The 24,269-nt window shown below is 39.7% G+C and overlaps 1 protein-coding gene across 1 annotated transcript in view; it reads left to right on the top strand.

Annotated features, from left to right (window-relative positions):
* Positions 1-24,269, top strand: part of LOC140233150 (probable G-protein coupled receptor CG31760) — a 131,023-nt gene that overhangs the window by 98,665 nt on the left and 8,089 nt on the right. The window contains exons 8-9 of the mRNA XM_072313267.1: positions 18,010-18,148; positions 20,507-20,612. Coding sequence (XP_072169368.1) covers positions 18,010-18,148; positions 20,507-20,612 — 245 coding nt within the window. The remainder of the gene's footprint in view (positions 1-18,009; positions 18,149-20,506; positions 20,613-24,269) is intronic.

The following is a 24,269-nucleotide window of genomic DNA, read 5'->3' on the forward strand; positions in this document are numbered from 1 at the left end:
TCTATCGTTCAACGCAAAATCAATGCAGGAGGAATAATCACTGTTGTTGTTTTTCATGTCGTTGATCATTAACTATTTATTCCCGTGACAGGAATGATGTTCCAAATGTCTTTTTTGTTTTGAATATTTCACCTGTTGGGTGCATAATTAAGATTGAAAAAAAAAACAACAACAACAATACTTTCCTTTTTGTGTGTTGACGCTTTATCATTTATGTATGTGTGAGTGTGTGTGTGTGTCTTGTTGCTGTTGTTTTTATTTCCGTCTTCAGATAAAAGATACACACAAGTTGCATAATACATTGTATATAGATAATATGGTATATCTGCAAAAAAAAAAAAAATAGACTGTTTTTCCACAGGGTCCCTGTGTATGTTTATATGTGCGTTTAAACAAAGCACTAACAAGATTTTCGCATCTAATAAAGATTGATCCTTTTTTTTTCCGAGGATTACAAAAAAAAAAAATCTGAAAAGCGTAAAAACCCCCAGAAGTCTTCAATGATATGATGGGGATTGCCTTTGGGATAGAATAATCTCTGCAAACACGCAAACGGCCCTTCGTTGGGCTTGCTTCTCGTGAAGTCGCCTGAGGGCATGACCTGTGATTATCAGTCTCATCAGACAGGTGAAAATGGCGTCGTGGAATCATCACTTTCATGTAATCCGCAATCAACTTTCATCAGCGACACCCCTCCTCAACCCCCTACCCTCCCCCAACCCCCCCCCCCCCCCCACACACACACACACAGTCACACACTACTGTATACTTGTATTCCTGAAAATACTGAGAGCAGTGGAGAGAGCGGAGTAGCAATATGCTGGACATTGCACACATTCACTGGCATTCTGTACCTTTATTCTTATTTTTTTTTCTTCTAAATGGACGACACGAATCTTACCCTATTCCACATCGTGTTTGACTCTTGTTCCTTATAAAGAAAGGAACTCGGGAGATTATTATTGACACACTGCAATTGATGGATGGGTGTGAGCATCACAGGAGTTTCCTATTGAAAACGAAGGCAGGGAGATGGTTAGAAAGAAGAATTGGTAGAGGGAAAAAGCGGCCCTAAAGGAGAGGAGATGAAAATGAGGCTATTTGTGTGTGGGGGGGGGGAGGGAGGAGGGAGCTGTGTGCGTGTGTGTTTATGTCATTTGTCTTTCTCTGTAATGCGTCTTTACATGCTACATGTTTCGGTACAGGGGACATTGTAGCAAAATGCACGATTTTGTTCTGGCGAACTTGTTGGGTACACAAAACAACAAAAAGTAAAATAACACTTCGGACCCTTCGAAACAGAGTGTCTAAGGGCCACTGCACACTACACGATCAGACTGGTCTTAAAGTCTTAAGCCAAGCTGGGTCTTAAGACCAGTCGTACGACCGGACACCGCACACTATACGACCGAACCTTACGAGTATAGGCTTACGACTGTAAAGCGCGCGCAGTGCGCACTGCGTGCGCTTGTAGTTTACTGCATTGTGAATGGCTGAAAGCCTACGACCGGTCGTAGAAATTCAACATGTCAAATCTCTACGACTGGCGCTAAGACCCAGTCGTACGACTAGAAAATGGCAAGACTGTGACGTCACACTTCTAGTCTTAAGGTATTAAGATCGGTGAATCGGGGCAAAATCGTGTAGTGTGCGGCGGGCTTTAGGTTGTGTGCGCGTGTCATATACATATTATGTAATAATATTGTGTGTGGTGTGTCTGCGTGTATGTGTGTGTTCGTTTTGTTTTATGTCACTGACCTTAATTAATTTTACATTGTTTAGCCTCAGTTCTCTTCAAAAGAATTTAGTTTCACATCTGTTTATCTGAGTTTCCTCTTGCATTTTTTTTTTTCGGCTAAAGAGTTCATATCTTCTTTAGATCCTCTTTGTAGCCGACCTTTAAAACTGCGTAGACAAAGTTGAAACACGCTTCCGTCTGTTGCAAAAATCTTTTTATTCGATCTTTTAAATAATGATAGCGTCAAACTTACAAAGCAGTGATTCTCCATAAAATCATAGAAAGAGTCGTTTATTCGTTAGTACCACCTTACTGCACCCGTTTCACTCACTTACCGTTTCTGCCGTTCACCTTTTCCCGGATAACGTTATAATTATGCAGTTATGCAATTATAGTAGAAAAAAGAAAGGGGACGTACGTTTTAATGGGTGCATCATTAACAGAATTGTGTGCTCTGCCAAATTCTCACTTCCAAAGGTATTGCAAAGAAGGGACCTCCGTACAAAATAATGGTAATCCATAAACTCTTCGTTGACAGCAGTGTGTTAGGTAACTGATAGTCGGCTCTGAGAACAGAAAGAAAAATGTCCCTGCTATAGATTCACCGTTTTCCACCTGTCAGTAACAGTTATTCAGCACTAACTATAAATTCCGCTTATTCAACTAATTCAACATATAAATTCATGCTGCCCTTTTTCTCCGTGATTTACTTCTTCATCCTAACTGTCTTGGACATTCACTGAAATCCGGGTTTATCTGTGCAACTGAATTTCCCTAGATTTTAGCGGGAATCACGCTGATATTCCGTGTTATTGACTCCTAATGGGCTGCCTCGAAATCAACAGCCACTATCAAGTTTATTAACATTGAGGAATTCAATTGTTCGTTCATTGAACCATGCTGAGGGGTCATCCACAGATGGCATCTGTATGCAATAGTCTCCAAAGATATATATTTTTTTAATCCTTGGTTTTTCTCGTGACCATTTAAAAAAAAAAAAGATAAACATGAATAAACACGAATAAACACGAATGAGATATTCACGGGTTGTAGAGGCTGGAAGAGTACAAGTTGACAACGTTCTATTTATAAAATGTAAAAAAAAAAAATGGGGTGGAAAGGAAACTTTGCCAACTTGCGTGCACCTTGGTATCTCGTTTCGTCAACAACAATCGCTGCCGAATCGATCAATGTAATTAAGCTGGCTCGGTACAGGATGCGAAAGAAACAAGTAAGAGCCATCTCCGGGGTGCCGGGGTTGTCTTGTCGAGTAAGGACTCCCCCCCCCCCCCCCCCCTCTCCCCCCTTTCCCCACGGACGGCAATATCCGGGGTGATTCCTGGTACCTTATTAATAGCGATTGCTTAATTGTGATAAACGGCGACGATACAGGAGCCTCTGATCACCTTTGATAGCTGTTTGGCAGCCGGAAGTCATTAACGTGGTAAAGAGAGAGAGAGAGAGAGAGAGAGAGAGGGTGGAGGGGGCAAGAATGACGCATTTTAGGCAAACATGGGGTCTAAGTTTGCACCGGTTTGTGCACGTAGTTCTTGCAATTCCTAGGAACGTTGAAGACACACTTGACATTCGCACCTTTCAATAGATTGTGCTCGTCCTTCTCGATAGAGAGCATCATGTCCCATAACGATTCTATAACTGAGTGATTTTGGCTATCTGTGCTGGGTTACAAAGAGAATTCTCTTGATTCCATTTGATATCTCTAGGGTTTTCACTGAAGGAGACACATAGGTGGAATTAATATCCGAAAGAATTACAATGTATATCGGATCTAAATTGGCTGAGATTCTTCTTGCACCTGGGTCCCATTTCACAAAAGATGTTAGGATAGCAATTCTTGCTAGAATGACAACTTCCGGTAGCAACAGCCAATCAGGAAGCGGGATTCTTACCATTGCCATATTTGCCACTGCAGGAAGAGTTGCTATCATAATAACTTTTTTTTAATGAAATGGGACCCTGGTCTCATTAAACTTTCAAGACACTTTTAGAATTTCATGTCATCTAAAAAAAAAACAAAAAAAAAACAGAATCTATCTTAAAAAGTGATGTCTTTTCAGAGTACTTGCGTTTTTAACAGTCAATATTTACCACCCATTAACATGTAGAGAATCTTATTGTCCTAACAAACCCATTTCTTTTGAAGTGGTTATAAATCACGTAACAGTTTGCAATCGATTTTTTTTGGGGGGGGGATTGGATTAAAGAATAGATTAAAGCATCAATCGCTGTACACCGTTTGTGGCCAAAAATAAGAATGAATACCCCAGCTCTTTCAATTTTGTTCCATCTATTTGTTTTATGTTAACTTGTGAAAGATAAAAGAGTCGATGTAGCTATCCATAACTGTCTTACTTTTCTCCCCCGCAATTATAACTTTAAAGAAAAAGAGATAGTCTTATTCTCATTTCATGAGGTCTAAATACCTGAATGACATAACACCTTTTATTGTCTGCTCGGAAGTTGACTTGATCTACAATTAGAATGCTCGCGTCATGTAGCCAACCTAAGTCCTGGGGTTATAGGCAATTATAGAATGTAATAAGAAGACTTCAATCTCTAGTCTTTTAAAGCCATTCTCTCAAAACCTTTCCTCTCTCTCCTTCCCCCTCTCTCTCTGTCTATCTCCCTGTGTGGCCTTGCTCCAAGCCTGTAAGTTTCTCGTCTGTCGTAATCGGTATGAAAACCCCTGCTCTGTTACGCTCCTGTAAGCCATTTGACCGGGTTAACTAACGTCAGTTTAGCACTCCAAAGAGGTGGTAACTCTTAGAATGAAAAGGGCGTGCTATCCTTTTATTCTGCCCCTCACGTACGTATCGATGGCACATAATTTGTTTGCGTGCGTGATCATAAGGGATCTTCACCCGCTGTGCATCTAATAAACTTTTCAACATCTTTTTCCATCGTCCATACAATCATTCTGTTGATTCATCTCTCTTCTCTCACACACACACACACACAAACAGGTGCCTGTACCTTAATCTACGTACATGCGCGAATTCAAACACGCTTTTCTTTCATTTCATTTCATTTCATTTCATTTTGGTGTCCATATCCAAATAATACAAAATAATTGCAGAGTAGCAAATTCGATTTGAACAAGAAGGTGAAATATCATGAAGTAAATGCAAATGCAAACAATACATTACCAAAGTATAATACATATACAGCTACATCTACAAACACATATACACGTACAGGTGATTTACACATACACGTGATTTGCATAGGGTTTTGATCATCATTAATTCACTATGAGTTTAAATAGCTCTCGCTATTAAGGAATATGGGGGAATATGGAGGGAACTTGCAAAAAAAAAAAAAAAAAAAAAAAACACCAGCAGATCCTACGCAATTAGCAAGTTCCATGAGTGAAATAACAGAAGAAAGATGAGTCTTTCGTACTTGCGCACAGTTCATTTCTTTTTATTTCATTTCCGATAAAAGTAGGCCTGTACAATACAATATGGCATTTGCATATACAAAAAAAAGTACAATGTGACTTTTGCCTATTCAAGCGAATTTAATGCAGATCATGCGAAATTCATGCGAAAGATGCGAAAGATCTTTTTTTACAATAAGACAAAACATACGGAAACATAAACGAGTGGACGTACAGATTCAAAAGGATAAAAGGAAGAGGCACATGTAAAGCAAATGGGACATGATGACACACTCACCTACATTCAAACAAACAAATGCACAAATACGGTCAAGACACAGAAAATCCCTGCAAACCCCACGAAATAAACACAGAACAAAAGGGTCATTTCCATTTTATATCGAGACTAATTTTGTGATCTGAATGGTCTTCAATTTTTCGAGGGGCGGCATTGAAGACTGATTGAGCCTGAAAGCACCTTCTTGCTCTACACGTATGTAAAGTGACCTTTTATTTGTTCACATGAACATTAGATCTTTTAGACTGTTTCTGCAGGGCGTTGAGGGAGTTCTCCTAAGGATGCAGTTCAGGTGGTGATGGCGTAAAACAGTGCCATCACGGAAACAGATGAGCAAAATGTAAAGATTAACACATATCTTTCACCGCGCCCGAAGCAGATCATACCATAAATTTCAGTCGAGAGAAAGTTTATCACGCTAGTACGCAAAAAAAAGAAAAAAAAAATCTTTAGTTTGCCTTTTTTGGTCTTGTTTTGAGTAATACCAACCAGAAATTCTGCCCCAACTTAGATCGAGGTCAACTATAAACCTGTGGGACGTTAACGTTCAATCATCTTTGTGTAAGTATGAGTGATCCGACCAAAATGAAAGAGTGCACCACAATTAGAGCAACAACCAATAGGAAGAGTTTTGTGATATAATATAATCTCTCTCTCTCTCTCCCTAGCCAGAGTTTGCGTGACACATATGTATTTAGTATCACGACAATCTGTCTCTGGCTTTTGTTTTGTTTTTGATTTTTTCATTTGTTTTCAAATCTTCCAGGTCCTTATTTTTCTCTCAGTCTACATGTGAACTAGTTTCACTTTTTTCTGTATATTTCTGTGAAATGGTATGTCATTTCTGCATGGCATTGAGGTTGAGAATTGGTGCAGTGATGCTCAAAGCAGGTCCCTGGAAATTAGGGTCGGTTTTCACGAATCAACGGATCAAATCCGATTTATCAGGACCTTATTCCAAATATTAGGTCCATATTTGAGACTTTATTTCCTCTATAAGAAAACGCCTCCCCAGGTTCGAGGATGTAGAAATCGAGCGATTTCTTCTTTTTTTTCGCGAAAACGAGGGAGTCAAGCATTGCCTCACAATGCTGTCAATGTTTTTTTTTTTTAATATACATATAAAGTAATCATTCTTTTTCTTTTTGGTTAATAATTCGGTGGTAATAACGACCTCCTATTTACAAAGTCGTCACTTCTGACTTTAACCAAACGTAGGGCGTATAGAATTGTGATTTATCATCTTCTATAGCCATTCTAATTTCCGTGTCAAATGTAAAGTATATCACTCTGTAATTTCTTATTGAGAACAAAAACTAATCTAAACTAAACTGAACTCGAGTGCAGATTTTGCGGTGTACAGTGAGACCTGTGTCTGTGATGCATCATCACTTTACATAACTGCCACAAAGTGATTGTGATCGATATCATTATCGATTTTTTTTTTTGTTTAGAGTCAACTTCAACATAGACCAAAGTTTCACTTCAATCCAGAAGTTATCGAGTCCAGAGTGTTTCTAGTTTTTCACACGCATCATACTTACTTTCTTTTGATGATTGTGATACTCATAATACTAATTATGATAATAAAAACACTGACTGACTGTTATAATGATAGCCGAACTAATATCAATGATAAAATGGTAATACTGATGATGACAATTATTGTTATTTTCTATCATTAGTAGCAGTACAAATGTACTATTATTGTCACAACAGTGATGGTTATTATGATAACTATAATGATGGGTATTCATAACTTTGTAACCTAAAACGCATTGAAATCTTTTGGCTCTGATTAATTATTGATGGTTTATAAGGAAATCATTTCACAAATCAGTTTTGGATTTGTCTTTTGCTGATTCTCTTTCCATAATAAGCAAAATATATTTTCATTCTACGTTTGATATTCCACTGATCATTATAATCATTACGAACGTCATCCAAGTGTTTCATCAGGTTCTTACAAAAAATATGATTATATCATAATGAACATATCAGCCTGTTTGATTAACTGTTTGTTGGCAAATAAGTCTACTGGCTCTCTAAACTGTCTTTCTACACACGCCAAATGTTTGCTTTTTTGCTTTTACTTTATTTCATCCCTTCGTTTTGGCTTAACATGATTTTAATCACCATTTTGTAGCGTTTGTTTTTCCCGGTAATACCACTACTGCTTATCCAAGAATCATTCTGGCGTCCGAAAGCACAGGGGTTGTATATAATACCAATACAGACTATGAATACAGAAAGTGCTTATAAACGCAGCAGACAGACATAGCCAAATAATGTATTTAGCCTCCAAGGACTGAGCGCCGTTAGCATGAGTGGCTCCATGTGCTCTCGTCGTGTTGTTGGTTATATTTTGTATTTCGGCTCGTCTAGCTCACACACACACACACACACACACACACGCACACACACGCACACACAACATACACCAAAATAAAACGGCATGAGGCAAGATTTTAGACTAATCACAAGCTGCTCCGCGCGATGAAGAAAACGATGTGAGTCTATTTCCCATAACCTCATTAGCTCGTAGACAAACGCACCAGTTTCCCTAATCGCCCTGATTATTCCATGTATGAGAATAGGATCGACTCGTTCCCCCCGTGAAACAAAACTATAAATGAAAGATATGCTCAACAGTCTCAACATTCAGACAAGTATGATGATCGTATACATGTCATGAGCCATTTACAGCGAGCAAAAATTAAGCTCTCTGCATCGCAGCCAGGTTATACTATTGAGATTAAAGATGGGTCGGTTTTATACCAGAGTGAGGATCTAAGCGCCCTCAACCTCCCTATGTGAGCGTTTGCTCCTCTCCTCTCTTCACTCTTTCAGCTGCTCTCTTTCTTTCTTTTTAGATTAATTCCCTACCTGGTAGGTTAGATAATTTAATGATGGTGATGATAATGATCCACTGCACTTGTATAGCGCCATATATCTGTTGTAGAAACCTTCAAAGGCGCAGACTCCTCCAAGAGAGTTAGCAACTGAATGCCTGGTGAAAAATGTGAGTCTTTAGTGAGGCTTTGAGAGAAAAGATGGGAGGGAGTTCCTTAGGTGAAGATTGATAGAGGAAAATGCTCGGTCTCCATATCCCTTGATATGTAATGGGCATCTGGAGAGTTAAGGCCAGATAAACGAAGGCCAGGGCGAGGCCGACGCCACTCGATTAGGGAAGACATGTTTCCTGAGGCCTGACCATGAATGCCATAGCCTTAAAAGTGAGCAGTAGGATCTTGAAATCAATTCTGTTCTTGATGGGAAGCCAATGCAGCTCAGCCAGGACAGGGGTGATGTGATCATACTTCCTCAGCCCAGTGAGCCAACATGCTGCTGCATTCTGTAATGCTTGAAGTCTGTTCAAGGTTGCAGAAGGATGGCCAGCTAGAAGTCCAGTCTGGATAAGATGAGTGAATGGATAAGGCTAGGTTAGTGGGGTATAGGCACCCGCCTCCTGGTAAGGCCAGACTTCACCGGTGTCGACTGGAGGGTCTTTGACCCTCTTGTTGGCGGGAATGGCGTAAACCCCGTATTGCGGCACGGGAATAGTCACGTGAACTCTGCACCTTTAACTTCACACTTCTATCCCCTCTACTCCACTGTATCTGGTCAGGTCACGTCATTTCAACCAGACTGACCTGCTAATTGTTGCTTGGTACCTGGTACACCAGGGGTACTAGTAAAACACCTGCTCCTTGTTCTATAGCACATCTGACATTGTTGGTGCCATCAAGCACGTATGATGACTTGGCCCAGTCTCAAGTCCCTGGGAAGCTCCGAGCCTTATACTGCCAGTAGAGAAATGGATAGACTTGTCCGTCGTAAAGTATATATACCTCCTTATTAGTGCCTTCAACACTAAGACACTACGATCTATATTGTAGTGAAGGAACAATTTAGCTCACGAAACTCAACACTATGACATTGGCATCATTTGTCTTCAAGAACACAACATTGTTCATACCGAAACACTACTACAAGAGCCTTTCTCCAATGGTTACTCATTAATAACATCTTTAGCTTGGATGAACTCCAAAAACGTTACCCCTGGTGCTGGAGTATTGATTGGGCCTCTTTATCTTCATCATGGCCTTGAAATCTTGTCTTTCCACTGAAAGCCACAACAACGGTACAAAGGAATTTACTTTGCATGGCAATCCTGCAACAACGGTACCATGCTGTTGCAGCCCTCACTTTTGTTTTTCATAGAAAAGCTTTATAAATCGACCGTCATATTCTATGTTAGTAATGCAATAAAATAGCTATCCCCATTATATCATTGTACATCCAAGCTGAACACCATTCATCATTCTACTTTGTTATATCTTATGCGTCTTTATTTTTTCATCGAGAAATATAGAAATTCACTGAATTGAATTGAATGTATACTTTGAGTGCATACTAATGATGCTTCCAAAACTCATACGCTTGTGCAAACTGGCTGTGTTGACCACGGAGTGCGCTCTCTTTTCACCCTCTCTGTGCGAATGTGTCAAATGTGCACAAATTTCACACACACAAACCAATGAACAAGAAATGGGTATGGCGTGCAGAGGGTTAATCCCCCTGTTGAATGCAATAACATGGACGACTTTAGTCCTTTTTCCTGCAGTTGGACTGTTCTACAATTAGTGATAGGGAGGAGCAAAAGGTTAAGATCAATGAAGTAAGCGCACGAGAGTGGATTGTGGGCGGAGAGAGAATTAAGAACTAAGTGCCGGTCAAGGGATCGGTTTCGAAAGCTTTCTGGAAAGGCTCTGCTCATCATGGTCGCCCTGATGACGTCGTCAAGTTCAGACAAAATGCCATTAGGATGAATTCCATCTCAATATAAAGTCAAATCAAGAGGGCAGATCATGATCATGATTTGATGCGATTGTTAATATACGTGTGCTGTGCCGAGGAAATGATGTCGAGAGAGTTATATACGATGATTGCTGGTCGGTATCTTTTTTTTTCCTTCTCCTTTTTGATATGTAATCGCCCGTCATTGCCATAGTTTGTTTTTCATGAACTTACGCTGATGTTGTTTATGCAACCGGGGCCTCGTCGTAAGACGGACTAAAGAGTCCACTGTTTTGATTATCTACGTACGCTGTCTGCGCCAGGTATTAAACATGGACCATTGGGGTCCCTCTGTCTGTCGGTCTGTCTGTCTGTCTGTCTGTCTGTCTATCTTTTTTTCTCTCTTTCTGTATATATACCGCACGTTATACTCATATATGAATAAGCATACAAGTACATCCACATGCCGTGCAAAGATATAAAGAAAGTGAGACAAAAGGGAGAATGGTGAAGTATAAGAATTAAAGAGGTGATAGAAATAGATTGAGAGACTGAGAAGGACACAGAAGACAGAAAATGGAGGATTGTGTGTGCATATGCCTCTTATGTGTGTGTGTCTGTCTGTGTGCATGTGTGTATGTATGTATGTATGTGTGTATGTATGTATATCTGTCCGAGTGTCACTACGAATAGCATTCAATCCTGAAAACTTACCATATGTGATGGGTGTGTATCGCAATGATACGCTTTCTTTCGATATATACCTGAAAGAAAGTCCGCTGAACTGAAACCTACTTCCATGCTAATTGCATGGCTCCAGAGATGTGACAGACACTGTAAATTCATTACTAGTAGGCCTACTTGTGACTGAGTGTGCATCGGTACGATACGCTTTCTTTATCGTGTCATCCATTTGCTGAAGTGAATCTCGCTTCCAAGCTAACTGTATATCTAGGGAGAATACTGAGGTTGTAATTCCAGCGACCTTGAACATTTTCGGAGAGATGTGAAGATGCGTTTGATAGGACGGAACATACACGAAGTAATATGTGAGCCTTCGAGACCGCCTCCGCAAAATCGTATGTGTGATTTTTGAGAAGACCTTTCGTTTGTCTTTGTTTTTGATGTTGTTGTTGTTTCTAAAATACGGCCATTCAAACATGGCCGCTGCTTCTAGTGAACTCGAACCACAGACCTCAGGATTGAAAGCCCGTGGGTCTAATCCACTGAGCCCTCAACGGCTCAACTAATTTTGACACGCAGTTTGTTAAATCCAAACCAATGATAATTTCCCACTTTACGTATCAACAGCTCGACAGTACCAGAGGAGTCTTAGCGGCTGACTTTGAAAGTAATGGAACGTGAAGATGTTATTACGTGAACGGTTTTATCATCTGGTCGTAGTGCCAGTTGTCATTAACTTCTCAAATGTTAACTTGGAATTATCGTTGAAGAGTGATTATTTCATAATCTTCATTTTAGTATGGCTCTATATCATAATTACACATCTTGTTTGGGTGAGTTGAAATCGACAATTCGGCGTGGACTTTTACCGAACGTCTGTTGAGATGCATTTCCCAGGGTTCTAAAACATTCTTCATAACCCATCCCCCTTTCCTTGCTAAAACAAAAATAAAAACGAATACATCTCTGGCCTCAATCCAGAGAACAACCGCCCCTCCAGGGCGTGTTTTCCCCCCTAATGTGTTACGGGGCCCCTCGAATGAAGAAAGTAGGTATTCACAACGCTGTGAACATCATTAACAAACAAACACACAAAGTAAGAAATCAGGGAAGCCCATTGGCTGCTGACATTGTAGTTTGAGTTAAAGTTGTATCAAGCAGGACGCCGGAATAATTTTTAGTGGCTGATTGTTGTGAGAATACTTAGCCGGATAAAGTTGACCGGAGGTACAATTATTTTACGGTGATGTAGTGACAAACCCAAAATGTGGATAAATGAGGTGACACAACTGACACTCAGTATATAAGCATAGAGCTCCTTTACCAGAATTTGCGGTGAAAGTTCAAGGACATACACCGTGATGAAAACTATGACTGTCACATCGATCCCAAATTAGATGTTTCTAGATAGATAGACAGATCTATCCGTAGATGATAGATAGATAGATAGACAGATTGATTGATATACATGGATAGATAGAAAGAGAGATAGATGAATAGATAGATAGATTGATACATGGATAGATAGATAGACAGATAGATGAATAGATAAATAGATAGATAGATAGATAGATAGATAGATAGATAGATAGATAGATAGATAGACAGACAGACAGATAGACAACTCAGCCATTTCTTCTCCTCTCTTCCCTTATATCTCCTTAGTATTCCCAAGCATTATTTCCTTAAGTATTTCATGATTACCCTTTGCTCCACTTAAACAGTAGTTAGGGTTTGCGCGCTCAAATAACTGCGAGCTTAATAACCTCCGTGATTGCTCGGAATCGCATCAGTCATCCAAAGGGGACGTTTATGTGGTCGCGCGCAAAAAAAAAAAAAAAAAAAAAAAAAAAAGACAGAGGGGAAAAAAAGAAAGAAAGAGGAAAAAAGTGCTCGCAGCTATTACCACGAATCACCGATTTGTCTTTCTCCGGTCGAAAACCCTTGGCAATATATCTTCAAACAAACATTCGCGTTGTCTTCACCAGTAGCGTCTTCTCAACCCCAGTCCCTTCTAATTTCCTTTCCCCCTCCCTCCCTTGCTCTTTTATACTTTCGCTCCTTCTTCTCCTGTTCTTTCTCTTTTTCATCCTCTCCCTGTCTCCACCTTCAATTCTGTAATAGAAAAAAAGTTAGTTTGATGAGGCAACATGTGCCGCTCAGATGGAATCTTCCATTTTTTTTAATAGTTTTATTCAAGTAGGATATCAAATTACGTCTAGGTTGGCTGCAATTAATGCACGATGGTAGAGTTCTTAGTTTTAATAATCTGACATGGAATAGGAGAGTTGTGCATAATACAATTTCAATGTTTGCACGGTCACGATGTCGTAATTAAATTTAGAGGAGAGATGTCTCCAAGAGTGAAAAAAAACAAAAATAAAATAGGATTTACGTTTTATAGCTAGGAAGTTATTACGCAAGTAATATAAAAGACAACGTGTGAAGTTGTTCCTTTTATTTGAGTTCGTAAAACCTAGGTTCATCGAGGAAAACAAAGAGATTTTTTGTACATTGCTTGTCACGATGGATGTATGGTTACCATGGTTCTCAACAACTCGCATGTCAGATTTATTTTATTGTTTCTTGTACATTCTGTTGAAAAAAAGTGAAAATAAAAAGTTTATTGTCATAATATTTACGAACGGACGTATCCCCGCACTGTGTTACTGGTTCTGGTAGGCGGATCCCCTTTCCTTTGTCTCTTTGGTACAGTCCATGTGTATTTGTAAAAGTGTATTGATTTTGGTTAGCTTGGTTTTTTTTTTTTCCAAACTTTTTTGGAAAGCTTGTTTTGGTTTCAGATTTGAAATTTGTAGTAGGTACACAATTAAAGAGAACTAAAAAAAGAAATAGTCCTCCGCTTAGTGCGTTGATATAAGCATTACTCAACAACAGCAACAACAAAAGACTAAGTCTTTGTCAACAGTATATACAATTTCTTAAAGACCATGTCATATACTTCCAACCAAGAATCAATCTTATCATATTTCCGTTCTCGCCCACTTCCTGTGTTCCCTTCTCGCTAGACTGTGCGTTTCATCGATTGAATCGTTGAGTTATCATTGATCAGAAATATCAATCGACGTGTGTGAGGTACCGCAGATTGCAGGTTCCAGTGCCCTTAACTTTCTAGGAGGTCTCGCAAATATTAATATTACGACAGCGTTGTTATGGTAAATACTCGGTACCTTTTTTTTAATTGAGCTGTTTTTGGATGAGTGTTTTGAATACCAAATGGATGATTAACCACTATGGGAAAATTGAGAGATATCATTGGAGTGGTCACAGACCCGGGGATAAAACACTGAAAGGCTTTTGGCGAGGGTGAAGATAATATCATACTATATAATGCTACCGATATATGCTTCTTGCGCTAAGCAAACATGATGATGAATTGCTCCAACTCTCTGCTGAATTGATAGCTCGTGTGCTCGCTGGAGCGTAACATCGTTTAATAAGCTCCACTGTAAAGCATCTATCATCTTTACCCAATTTACGCAAGCGCCGCTCTACGCAATCAATTCCCCCAACGTTGCCAATTTGATGAGTCTCATGTCGTGGATGACGTGCCAGTATTTTATTGGCGGAAGAGAAGGGGGAAGAAGAATATGTCAAAGAAGACGTGGTCGCTCTAACGATCTTGCTCATCGTGGAAATGATATGCAACGTGAATGAACAGAAAATGCATGCGTCTAATCAGATTAATGTGTTGCTTTGTCTGGAAGGAGCGGAATATAATGATTCACGGCTGCATCAGGCCGAAATGTTTGCCATGATACAATGATGGATATTGGCACCGCGTGCGTTTCACAGTCCCAAACTTAGACGCTAGTATCTATTTCGTGTTGCTTGCATATTCTGCATCAGTGTCGCTTTCAAATAATGACTCTGTCGTCACTGTTGTCAGAATCGTGTCTCGCGTCTCAAAAATCGGTCCCGAAAACAAGATTTCCCGTAGACTTTCTTGTATTTGCAGATGCAACCTGAGCCTCGACGGCAAGGACATTACGAACATCCCACACGGTGACATGGGGGGGGGGGGGGAGGAGGAGGAGGAGGAGGACGTTCCGCTTGGAGCAGTGATATATATATATATATATATATGTGTGTGTGTGTGTGTGTGTGTGTGTGTGTGTGTGTATCTTAATGTTCAAGTTTCTTCAGAATAATATGGCATTCACTCCTGTGACACACAACATCTCTTCATGCGTCACGCTCATAAAATTGTGCAGAAACCTCTAAGTCACATTCTTTTTGTTTTCTAGCCGTGTAAATGCAATACTACTTATGATTATGCAGAATGAATGAACAATACTTTTTGAAATCAATGCTACCCGTAAACTATACGAATATCAACCTAGTGGGGACCAAAAACAACAATTGCAGATCATTTGCAGCAAAACTTACAATAAACAAGCAAATCCTCGTAGCGTAATTTTTCATTTTTGCTTGGTAATGTCGCCGTGGTACTTTACGTTTTCGTGTACGTTAACAAGGCCGCAGAGCCGCGCTCCTACATACAGACGCTATTATGATCTATGAATACGAATAAATGCTTTAATCATTATCTTCTACATTCAAAATAAATTCTCGCAGTATGATGTGTCGTCCGATACGTCCCCAACACTTATCAGTCTGTGACGTCAGAGCAGGAAAACTAAAACAAACCCTTGTGCAGCGATGATGAATGTAGGCTTTTTTGAGCTTTCCTCGATGTAAATCGCTATGTAGGTCAGCCCAAAGTAGGTTCGCCCATAAGCACAGAGTAACCTAAACCATCCTATATCCAAGGTGAAAGATTACAGGCGACTGCTACTTATAGCTTCATGGCATTTCTTTTTTTTTTAAAAACTATGCCTCCATGGTTCCTTTTATTAAAGGTCCAGTTTATCTTTGGAAGCAGTGATTTAAATATTTTTCGAGATATCACATTTGATGCATAGGATTATAATTGTAGGTCTGTTGTATCACAAAACATCCTACCATATAAAGTTTTCGCAATAAAGCCTAAAATATAAGGAGATATCAGTATTTTTCTTAATAAACAATAACTGTAGACGGTTTAGTCTGAAAACATTTTTATTATAACTATTGTTCACGTTTTGTGTATATAACAATACTTAACATCGAAAATACGGATTCAAATTTTGCAGTGGTTGTTTCTATCCCTAACTCACATTTTAGAACTATTTTAAAGTACTAATGCTGGGTTTTTGTTTCTTCTGCAAATGGTAAATTTTGCCTTTAAGTGCAGAACATAACTTGTCCAGTCAACAATGTGAAATTCCATACATTATCGTAATGTCTGTTGCAGATAGTTAGATTTGATATTTTTGCAATATTATTACAAAACTCCATCCTCATGCGAATGCTTTCAAAGCAACGTGCGTAATGCTAAAGTCCGCACAGCTTTGGTGCATCGCTCTCGAGAGTAAGGACTGATTTACGTGCATATACCATCAGTTGAGATGTTTTCATATTTACGGAGACATTCGAGAAGCTCAAAACCTCATCAGCTGTATACTATAGTTATTTTTTTTTAGTTTATATTTCCGAATCGTAAACGATCAGAAACGACTGTAAACAAACGCGGAAGGAGACGCTGGAGGCTTAGAATGAACTCTGCAAGGGACTAAAATCCCATCAGCTACCCAAAAGTACTTTTTCATCGTGTATACCCAAGCCATGTAAATAGCCCAGGATTCAGTGTACACGATGGAATATGTTACGAAGAGAATGGGTGGGGATGGGGAGGGGGGTGAAGGACGAGTTCCCGGAGTGCGGCGTGTATACTTTTCGTTCCGCGCCTTATTTTCGTTTCCAGCGCTGGTAAAAACAAGGGAGGGTCCGCGGCGCCGCGGTGGAGTTTACTCTTTGCGAGGTATCGCTGACATAAATCAATTAGTCTTCCTATTTAATCGAGTGAAGAAGTTTTTTCAGCGACAGAGTCGTGGCAGGTGGACCGGTTGATGAGTACTCGGGATGCAAGCTGGCTCGGCTTGAGAGAGGGCCGGGGTAGGGTAATGATCAGGGTGAAGAGACGGAGGGTGGGGGATGAGTGGGGATTGGGGACTCAAGATGGGACGGGGAAGAGGGGAAGGGAGGCACAGCGAAAGGTGGCGCCAAACTGAAGTGCAGCTGTCATAAAATGTGACCCGGAAAGAAGATGGTGGGTGTCAGACGGGAAAGTCGTATCTAGGCAACGCCATCATGAGTTTTATGATGGTCAGGAGTGGTATGGAAGTCGGTCCAAAAGAGCGAGAGAAGTATAGCTGAGTGATAAGCCTGTTCGTAACTAGCTCGTGTACGCATTGATACAATAAGTGATCTTTCTTTTTCCTCAGTTGGTTAGGCACTTTACTTGCTTTCAAAGGGACATAATGCATAAGTTAGCCCGACGTAACAATTTGTGAATTGACGTTCAAACAAAGACTGAACTTGGGTAGTGCAGGTGACCAGAATGGTCTATCGAGTAATATTCGGGAAAGTGGATATATATACATGAGCGAATATGTTACAAGCTTACCCCACTCTTGTTGATATAAGATATTTTCGACTAAAGCTGCAAAAGAGCATAGAAAATGAGAAGAAAATATGGGATATTTTTAATCATAACTACAAGAAAATATATTCCTTGTTATATTACAAGTGAGGTTTTAATTTGCTCTGTCTGATGATGGGCTTTCTTTAAGATGTCTAAAATGGTGTTTAACCCGTTTCACGATCAAGCTCTTCATATTACAAATCGGCATGTATTGATAGAGATATGAGAGCACGTCTAGATTGCGTGGAGTGGGTGTTCCTTAGTCAATGGTACTACATCATAGCGTAACATAATATGTAAAAAAAAAATGTATGTGTTAGATTTCATAGCCAATTCTTGACCCACTCAAGAGAGACGTTCGAGGGCTTGGAAGGAACGTCTGACCACTTGACCACTTGACCCTGTCATGTAAATTATACCTCTTGCAATCATTTCGTATTATCTTTGTCATTGTAAAAATTGTAATTACTTTTTTTGAAACTGTAAGTTTTTGTCGTTTCTCTCTTACTTCATTTTTTTCTCCTTTTTTTTTCTCTACACAGCCGAGCTGCTTCTACTGCTCTGGGGAATCAGATTGTGTTACGTGGTGAGAAAAGCGCCCTCAGAGTTCAACGAAAGTAGATTCATAAGTTGGGCGATATACAATGAGACGCTTCTATCACTCTTCCTTTGTGTTGCAACGTAAGTCATCTTTATTTCAAAGCCATTATTTCTTCTTCTTTTTTCTCAGGAAATCTCGTTCATTTTAGTGTCAGTGTGGGGGTAATAATAGCCTCTTTTGCCTTCCTTCATTGTTATCATTCATATGATTTTGTGGTCCTTATTATTATGTTCTCAAGAAGTTTGCACTTTTGTATTATTATTATTTTTTTTTTTTTTTTGGGGGGGGGGTTCCAGCAATTACGCCTTAGAAACATAACACGAGTTTACACCCGATGGGAATGAACACGAAATGTCTGTTTTTGGAATCGAGCAAAGATATTGTGAGCATTGCACCGAAGTATTTGCTTTGCCATTGACATATCGGAGATATGTTGAAAAATTAAGAAATTGTGGTGGTAATTGTAGTTCTAGTAGTAGTAATAACAGTAGTAGTAGTAGTAGTAGTAGTAGTAGTAGTAGTAGTAGTAGTAGTAGTAGCAATAGTAGTGGTAGTAGTAGTACATGTACCAGGAGCAGCAAAATTAGAAGTAGTACCTGTTGCTGTGATATAAGAAGTACTGCATGACGGAAAAGAAGGGAAAAGCAGAAAATCGGAAGGAAAAAAAGGGGGAAGATACACGCAAGAAAAGATTGAGGGTACAAAGTGACGTCGGCATATTAAGATGATAAACACTTTAAGGCGGCGATGTTGATGGGATAAAAAGCTGTTTAGTTCTCGACTAGGCTTACGTCGACTAGCCTCAGCTCACGACATCAGATTTGCCGAAACAGGTCACGAATCTGTAGAGACAAGATCAGCACTTCTAGCTTAATAGAAACATCAGAGGAAAGTTAAGAAGACAGATAAGACTCTCTGTACAGAACAAAAGAAACAAACAGGCACGACGTAGCGAAACCGCACCCTCCTGTACAAATATCATTGACAACGCCGTATTGTGGCCGCGTAGCAAAAGAGTGTTTTTACAGTTTAATACGGATGACGTTTTACGGGGACGTTAAAATCTGAATCCCGGAAGCACGGTAAGTCAAACATGCGGCTTGAGAGATGGGATGTGTGCGGCTAAAGAGAGTCCTACCGCTGAAAAGAGTGATGTTCACGAATCGACAAATGCCTCAAAGCCATCAACTGCGGTGATCCGACGCCCTCTTGCGTCGCCGAGGGCGCGAAGACAGCAGGTCCAAGATGGATGCTTCCGTTTGTCAGATTTTGACAGGAGTGCGGTCATTGACACTAAAGACAGACAGTAATGAGCAAATATCATTTGCTACTTCTGGCGATCTCAGTACGACTTTCAAATGTTAAGATGAATGAATGTCATATTCCTTCTCTTCACTGAACACCACCCAAACAAGAAAGAAAATTCTTTCTTGTAATAGCCAGATAGTTTTTTTTTTTTTTTAACAAAGAGATGCGTCCATATTTATGCCTCCCGCTTCTTATTTCTAAGTAGCATCTCTTTTTTTTTGCGCAGCTTCAGTGCTGTTCTTTCCAGTGCAGCAGCTTTAACCATGTTGGCACGGACATTTGAAATTGAAGACGCCCTTCGCTGCGATAAAGGAAGCTTTTGTCTTAAAATAGCGTGATGAAAAAGCATTCACAGTCTGTCTCGGGAGGGCGGTATATATTATTATTGTAATTTTGATGAGCGGCCCGTGGCGGGGGGGGGGGGGGGGGGGAGGGGGAGGTGGGGTTACTCGTGTCCGGAAGCACTTTGGCTGTCACGTGGTGCATCTTCCAGCTTTCAAGTTATTGCACCTGGCGTCAATGTCGAGTTGCGTCAGAGCAAATCCATACTTTTCTGACAATATTTCCGCATTGATGCACCGACCTATTTTTTTTTTTTTTGTCCACAGCCTTTCGAATTTTTCCACATCTTGATGCACATCTTGGGCAGTGCAGGCCTACTGCTCGGTATCATGGTCGTCTGATGTAAACCAAATGGATGATATTGAAGGGTTCCTGATATAAAGAGTAGTATACAAAGCATTATGTACGAATATAGTCATATATACTTATATTATATATTATATATTTGATACTTTTGCACATGTTGCACATAGTTTCATATACTTCTTGGAACATTTTTCCTCTCTCCCTCTAGAAGAAAGAGAGAAGGGGGGATTTCAGTTTCTCTCCCTTATCTGCATTGTAAACTATGTGTATTTGTAGCGCGCATAATCCTATTACAGAAAGCGAAAAAAAAAACTGACAACAACAGAGTTTAGTGGAAAAATTGAGCAAAGAAAATGGGATTCCATCGGTCGAAAGAGGAATTCCGCAATTCGTGAGAGTTATGGCTGGCAATCTGGGGCAATTATGTTTATATAATATTTTATTCTTCATTCACGTAATGCTTTCTGTTGTTTTTTCGATAGATTCTTCCTCCAGGACCTGGCGAATCCTGACGTCCTGTATCTCATATGGTTCTTCTACAGTCAGCTGACAACAACGGTTGTTATAGTCCTCCTTTTTGGGAGCAAGGTAAGCAAGGTCTCAACTAACATCCGGAGCACAGCTTTTTGTGTGTGTGTGTGTGTTTGTTTGTTTGTTGTTTATAGACTTCAAAATGAGCCCCGTAAACTTGTATATCTTCTTGAAGGGAAAAGTGTCCATAGGACTGACGCCCTTGAGTTGCGCAAATGTTAGATTGATGTATTGTGAAACTTATTTTTTGTATGTAAAGACCCCCTCTGCGTCTGCAATGACTCATCAAGGAACGAATTTCTTCATTCTGCCCCGTCTCACTTCGCAACACATAACAATACACGGCTGTCATATTACACAGGCAGTATTACTAAGTTGTAATTACTGTCATCAGTGAATGCTGTAGTAGTAGTACCCTTACTGTCAGTATTGTTTTGAATTGCTGTCATTGCTACAGGTAGCTATTGCTAATCAACCTTATTCTTCACCATTATCGATAAGTCTTGGCATTTGCAAATTCACTTTAGAACTAATAATTTCGATTGCATGCAATATTGACACAGCCATTGAGGTTTCATTTGAATCTGTTAGCATCTTTCTAAACTAGGATTCACCCAGACGAAATTGCTGTGCATAGTGTAAAGGCTTCACATAGGAATTTGAACGGGCATTGATCATGGCTGGCCTGAAGACGCAGCATTGATATTACAGTTTCGAAAATTCCTTATTATATTATATTTACAAAATACATGTATATAGTTACAGTATATATCTATATATATATATATATATATATAGATATATATATATATATATATATATATATATATATATATATATATATATATATATAGGTATGTATATATGTATATATATATATAGGTATGTATATATGTATATATATATATAATATATATATATATATATATATATATATATATATATATATATACATTTATACATTATGCTACAATGGTTGAATTGATTTTGACACTTATTCCACATCTACCAAAGATCGGTGACAATCCGCTTCTCTACCCCTTCCCATTTACTCTCCTAAAGCCATATACTCATTATGTCCCAGCAAGAAAGCAGTCATAAAAGAAACACCATATGTTTATTAAGAAGAAGATAATTGCAAAAGGTTTCCTTGTCCGTTTTTTTTTTCTAGTTTAAAATGTGAAAATGCACAAAAATAATACTCATTTTGTGATATTATTGTCTGAAACAATAACCAAGCGTGGAAGACAAAAAGAAAGTCACGCTTTTTCTTTCTTCTGAGTTTATCAAGAAGAAGATGATTGCACAATTTCTATCTCCTCATTCTTCTAATTTTGATATATTAAAAGGTTTTATTATGAGACTGTTGTGCCCCCACCTCTTCACGCAGTGAATCAGTTTGCAGTTGTGGTTGTTGTGTTTGGGTTTTTTTCTTTATGTGTACGGCATTACCCTTTCCCCTCCATTTTCTGGCGTCCGCCCTAAATTTCCCCTGGGAGGGTGTTTGCGGGTGATATTTGGGTATGTCGGATGACTGCACAAAGCTTGTTTTTACGAAGAGGGAGCAAGATAGCAGACGGTGCAAATTGATCTCAATATTTCGCGCCCGTTCCCCTGGTGGGGATCTTCACTTTGGGTTGTTCTGTCAAAGTGTTTTTAGTTTTTGAACCACAGATGCCCTTAATGTGCTTCATTCCACTCTTGGGGGCAAAGCCTTCGTTTATGTTTTTTTTTTCCTTTTCCTGTCTGCTGTCCAAATATCGTCGACACATTAAGCCATGGCACATTATTTGGTTACCTGACGGTGGTGTGTGTGTGTATGTGTGTGTGTCTGTGTGCGTTTTATAAGGTCTATTGTTTTGCCCTCTACAATGACATGTGTGAAGGAGAAAGCCAACAGACAATTCTAAGAAATTCACACGTTTGTTTTCTTTTTGGTATCATGCTGAGTTTTTCTTTCGTGTCCAGATTGATAACTTCCATTCATCGTGGAGCCAGTTACGCTATAGTCGATCATGCGCAGTCTCTAAATTCAGGAAACGCTGGAGTTCAGGAACCCGACACAAGACAAAATAAACACAACACACTGTGACACAATAACATGGTAAACCGGCGGCGACCAGAAACATGTCAGCATGTATGATTTATGTGAGGCGTCTTTTATTCTTTGACCAAGAAGATTTCAGAATCACTCAAGTCGTTCTCTGACCAAGAAATATTTCATTACCACTGACGTCCTTGCAAGTAGTCATTCAGAGCATTCTTTCAGTCACAAATTTTCAGTCACAAAATCACATTTGCTTTTTCAGCTTGCCAGGAACTGGTTAACAGGTTAGAATGGGATTTTCTAACACAAAATCAAGATATCGTTTTTGTGCTTTGTTGAAATAGAACAGCTATTAGCCCTACATCCGTGTCACCCGTTGCTCTTTGTAATAGCCCGTATCAGTAATCGGAACTCTTCTCGAATCGAGAACATGACACCGCGATATATTCCCGCGGCTGGCCTCATCACAATCAAGTCGTCTGCTTGACGGTAACTTTGACTTGAGGAGACCTTAATGATTGAGGTCGTGCTTCCCCATCACCTCCCAAAGCAGCCATGATTATCCCCATACTTCCTCTAAACTCGTCGACCCGCATGATTAACTGTATTGCCCCCTCTGCATATTTATATCTATCTATATTTTCTTTTGCTTTTCATATTCCTTAGCTTAAATGTGATATCGGCTGCTCATTAATTCAGCCTTGCTCTCGCTCTCGCGCTCATTCTCTGGGGTCATACGAAATGCTCCATACGTCGTTCTTCGGAAACCTTTGGCATGGAAAATGTCAAAATGGCTGCATGGGACCGAGAGTCGCAGATAGAGAATTGAATCATTTCGTCCATCTCAGCGAAGGCAGCTGCTCGCGTGCACATTATCGCCTTAAGGAGTCGGTGGAAACGGGAGTAATTCTTGATGAATTTCGTGATTCGCTCAGGGGTCAGCAATAACCGCGTTCCATAAACACGCCCTCCGACACAAATCTAGATACATAAGATTGTCATTAGACGTTTCCACTTTCTTTTTAAGTTTCAGAGTGAGGTTCCATCTTTATCGTTTCGTATGGAATTAGAGCCATCGTTTGAAATTATTACAATCGGGTTTTGATTTTTTGTTATAACGGAAAATTTCTTTGTCATGCCGATCTAAATCCCATGAAAGAACAACAATCAGATCCATCCAAATATTATTTGTAGAACCAGGCGAAGATTAAGCTCGCATCGTCTCAAGTTGCATGCAAAATGGTAAGAGCAACGATAAAAACTACACGCTGAAAGACAAACACACCTACTGCAATTCAAGTTCAGAGCAGGGCGCAGAGATATTAAGCTCTTTCAATACAGTATATCTAAAATTACGATGACTCTTGTCCTTGTCCACGAAACTTATTTGACACCTTGGGCTGTTTGGAATGGCTTTATCAGTGTTTCTACCCGCACTACGTATCGTCAACCATACAAATCACGGTTGTCGTGCAGCAGCGAGGAACGAACATATGCCAAGAGGCAAAGAAATGTCGGATGTGCCATATCGTGTGGCTTTTACAGTCACGAGGCTTCATAGACGGTGAGAATGTGCACCATAGATCTACTCAGTATCCATATCTCAAAATACTTTATGAAATGATTCTAGACTGTAAGAAATAATATAATGGAAATGAGATCTTTCA

Source organism: Diadema setosum, chromosome 9 (assembly GCF_964275005.1).
Source record: "Diadema setosum chromosome 9, eeDiaSeto1, whole genome shotgun sequence".
NCBI lineage: Eukaryota > Metazoa > Echinodermata > Echinoidea > Diadematoida > Diadematidae > Diadema > Diadema setosum.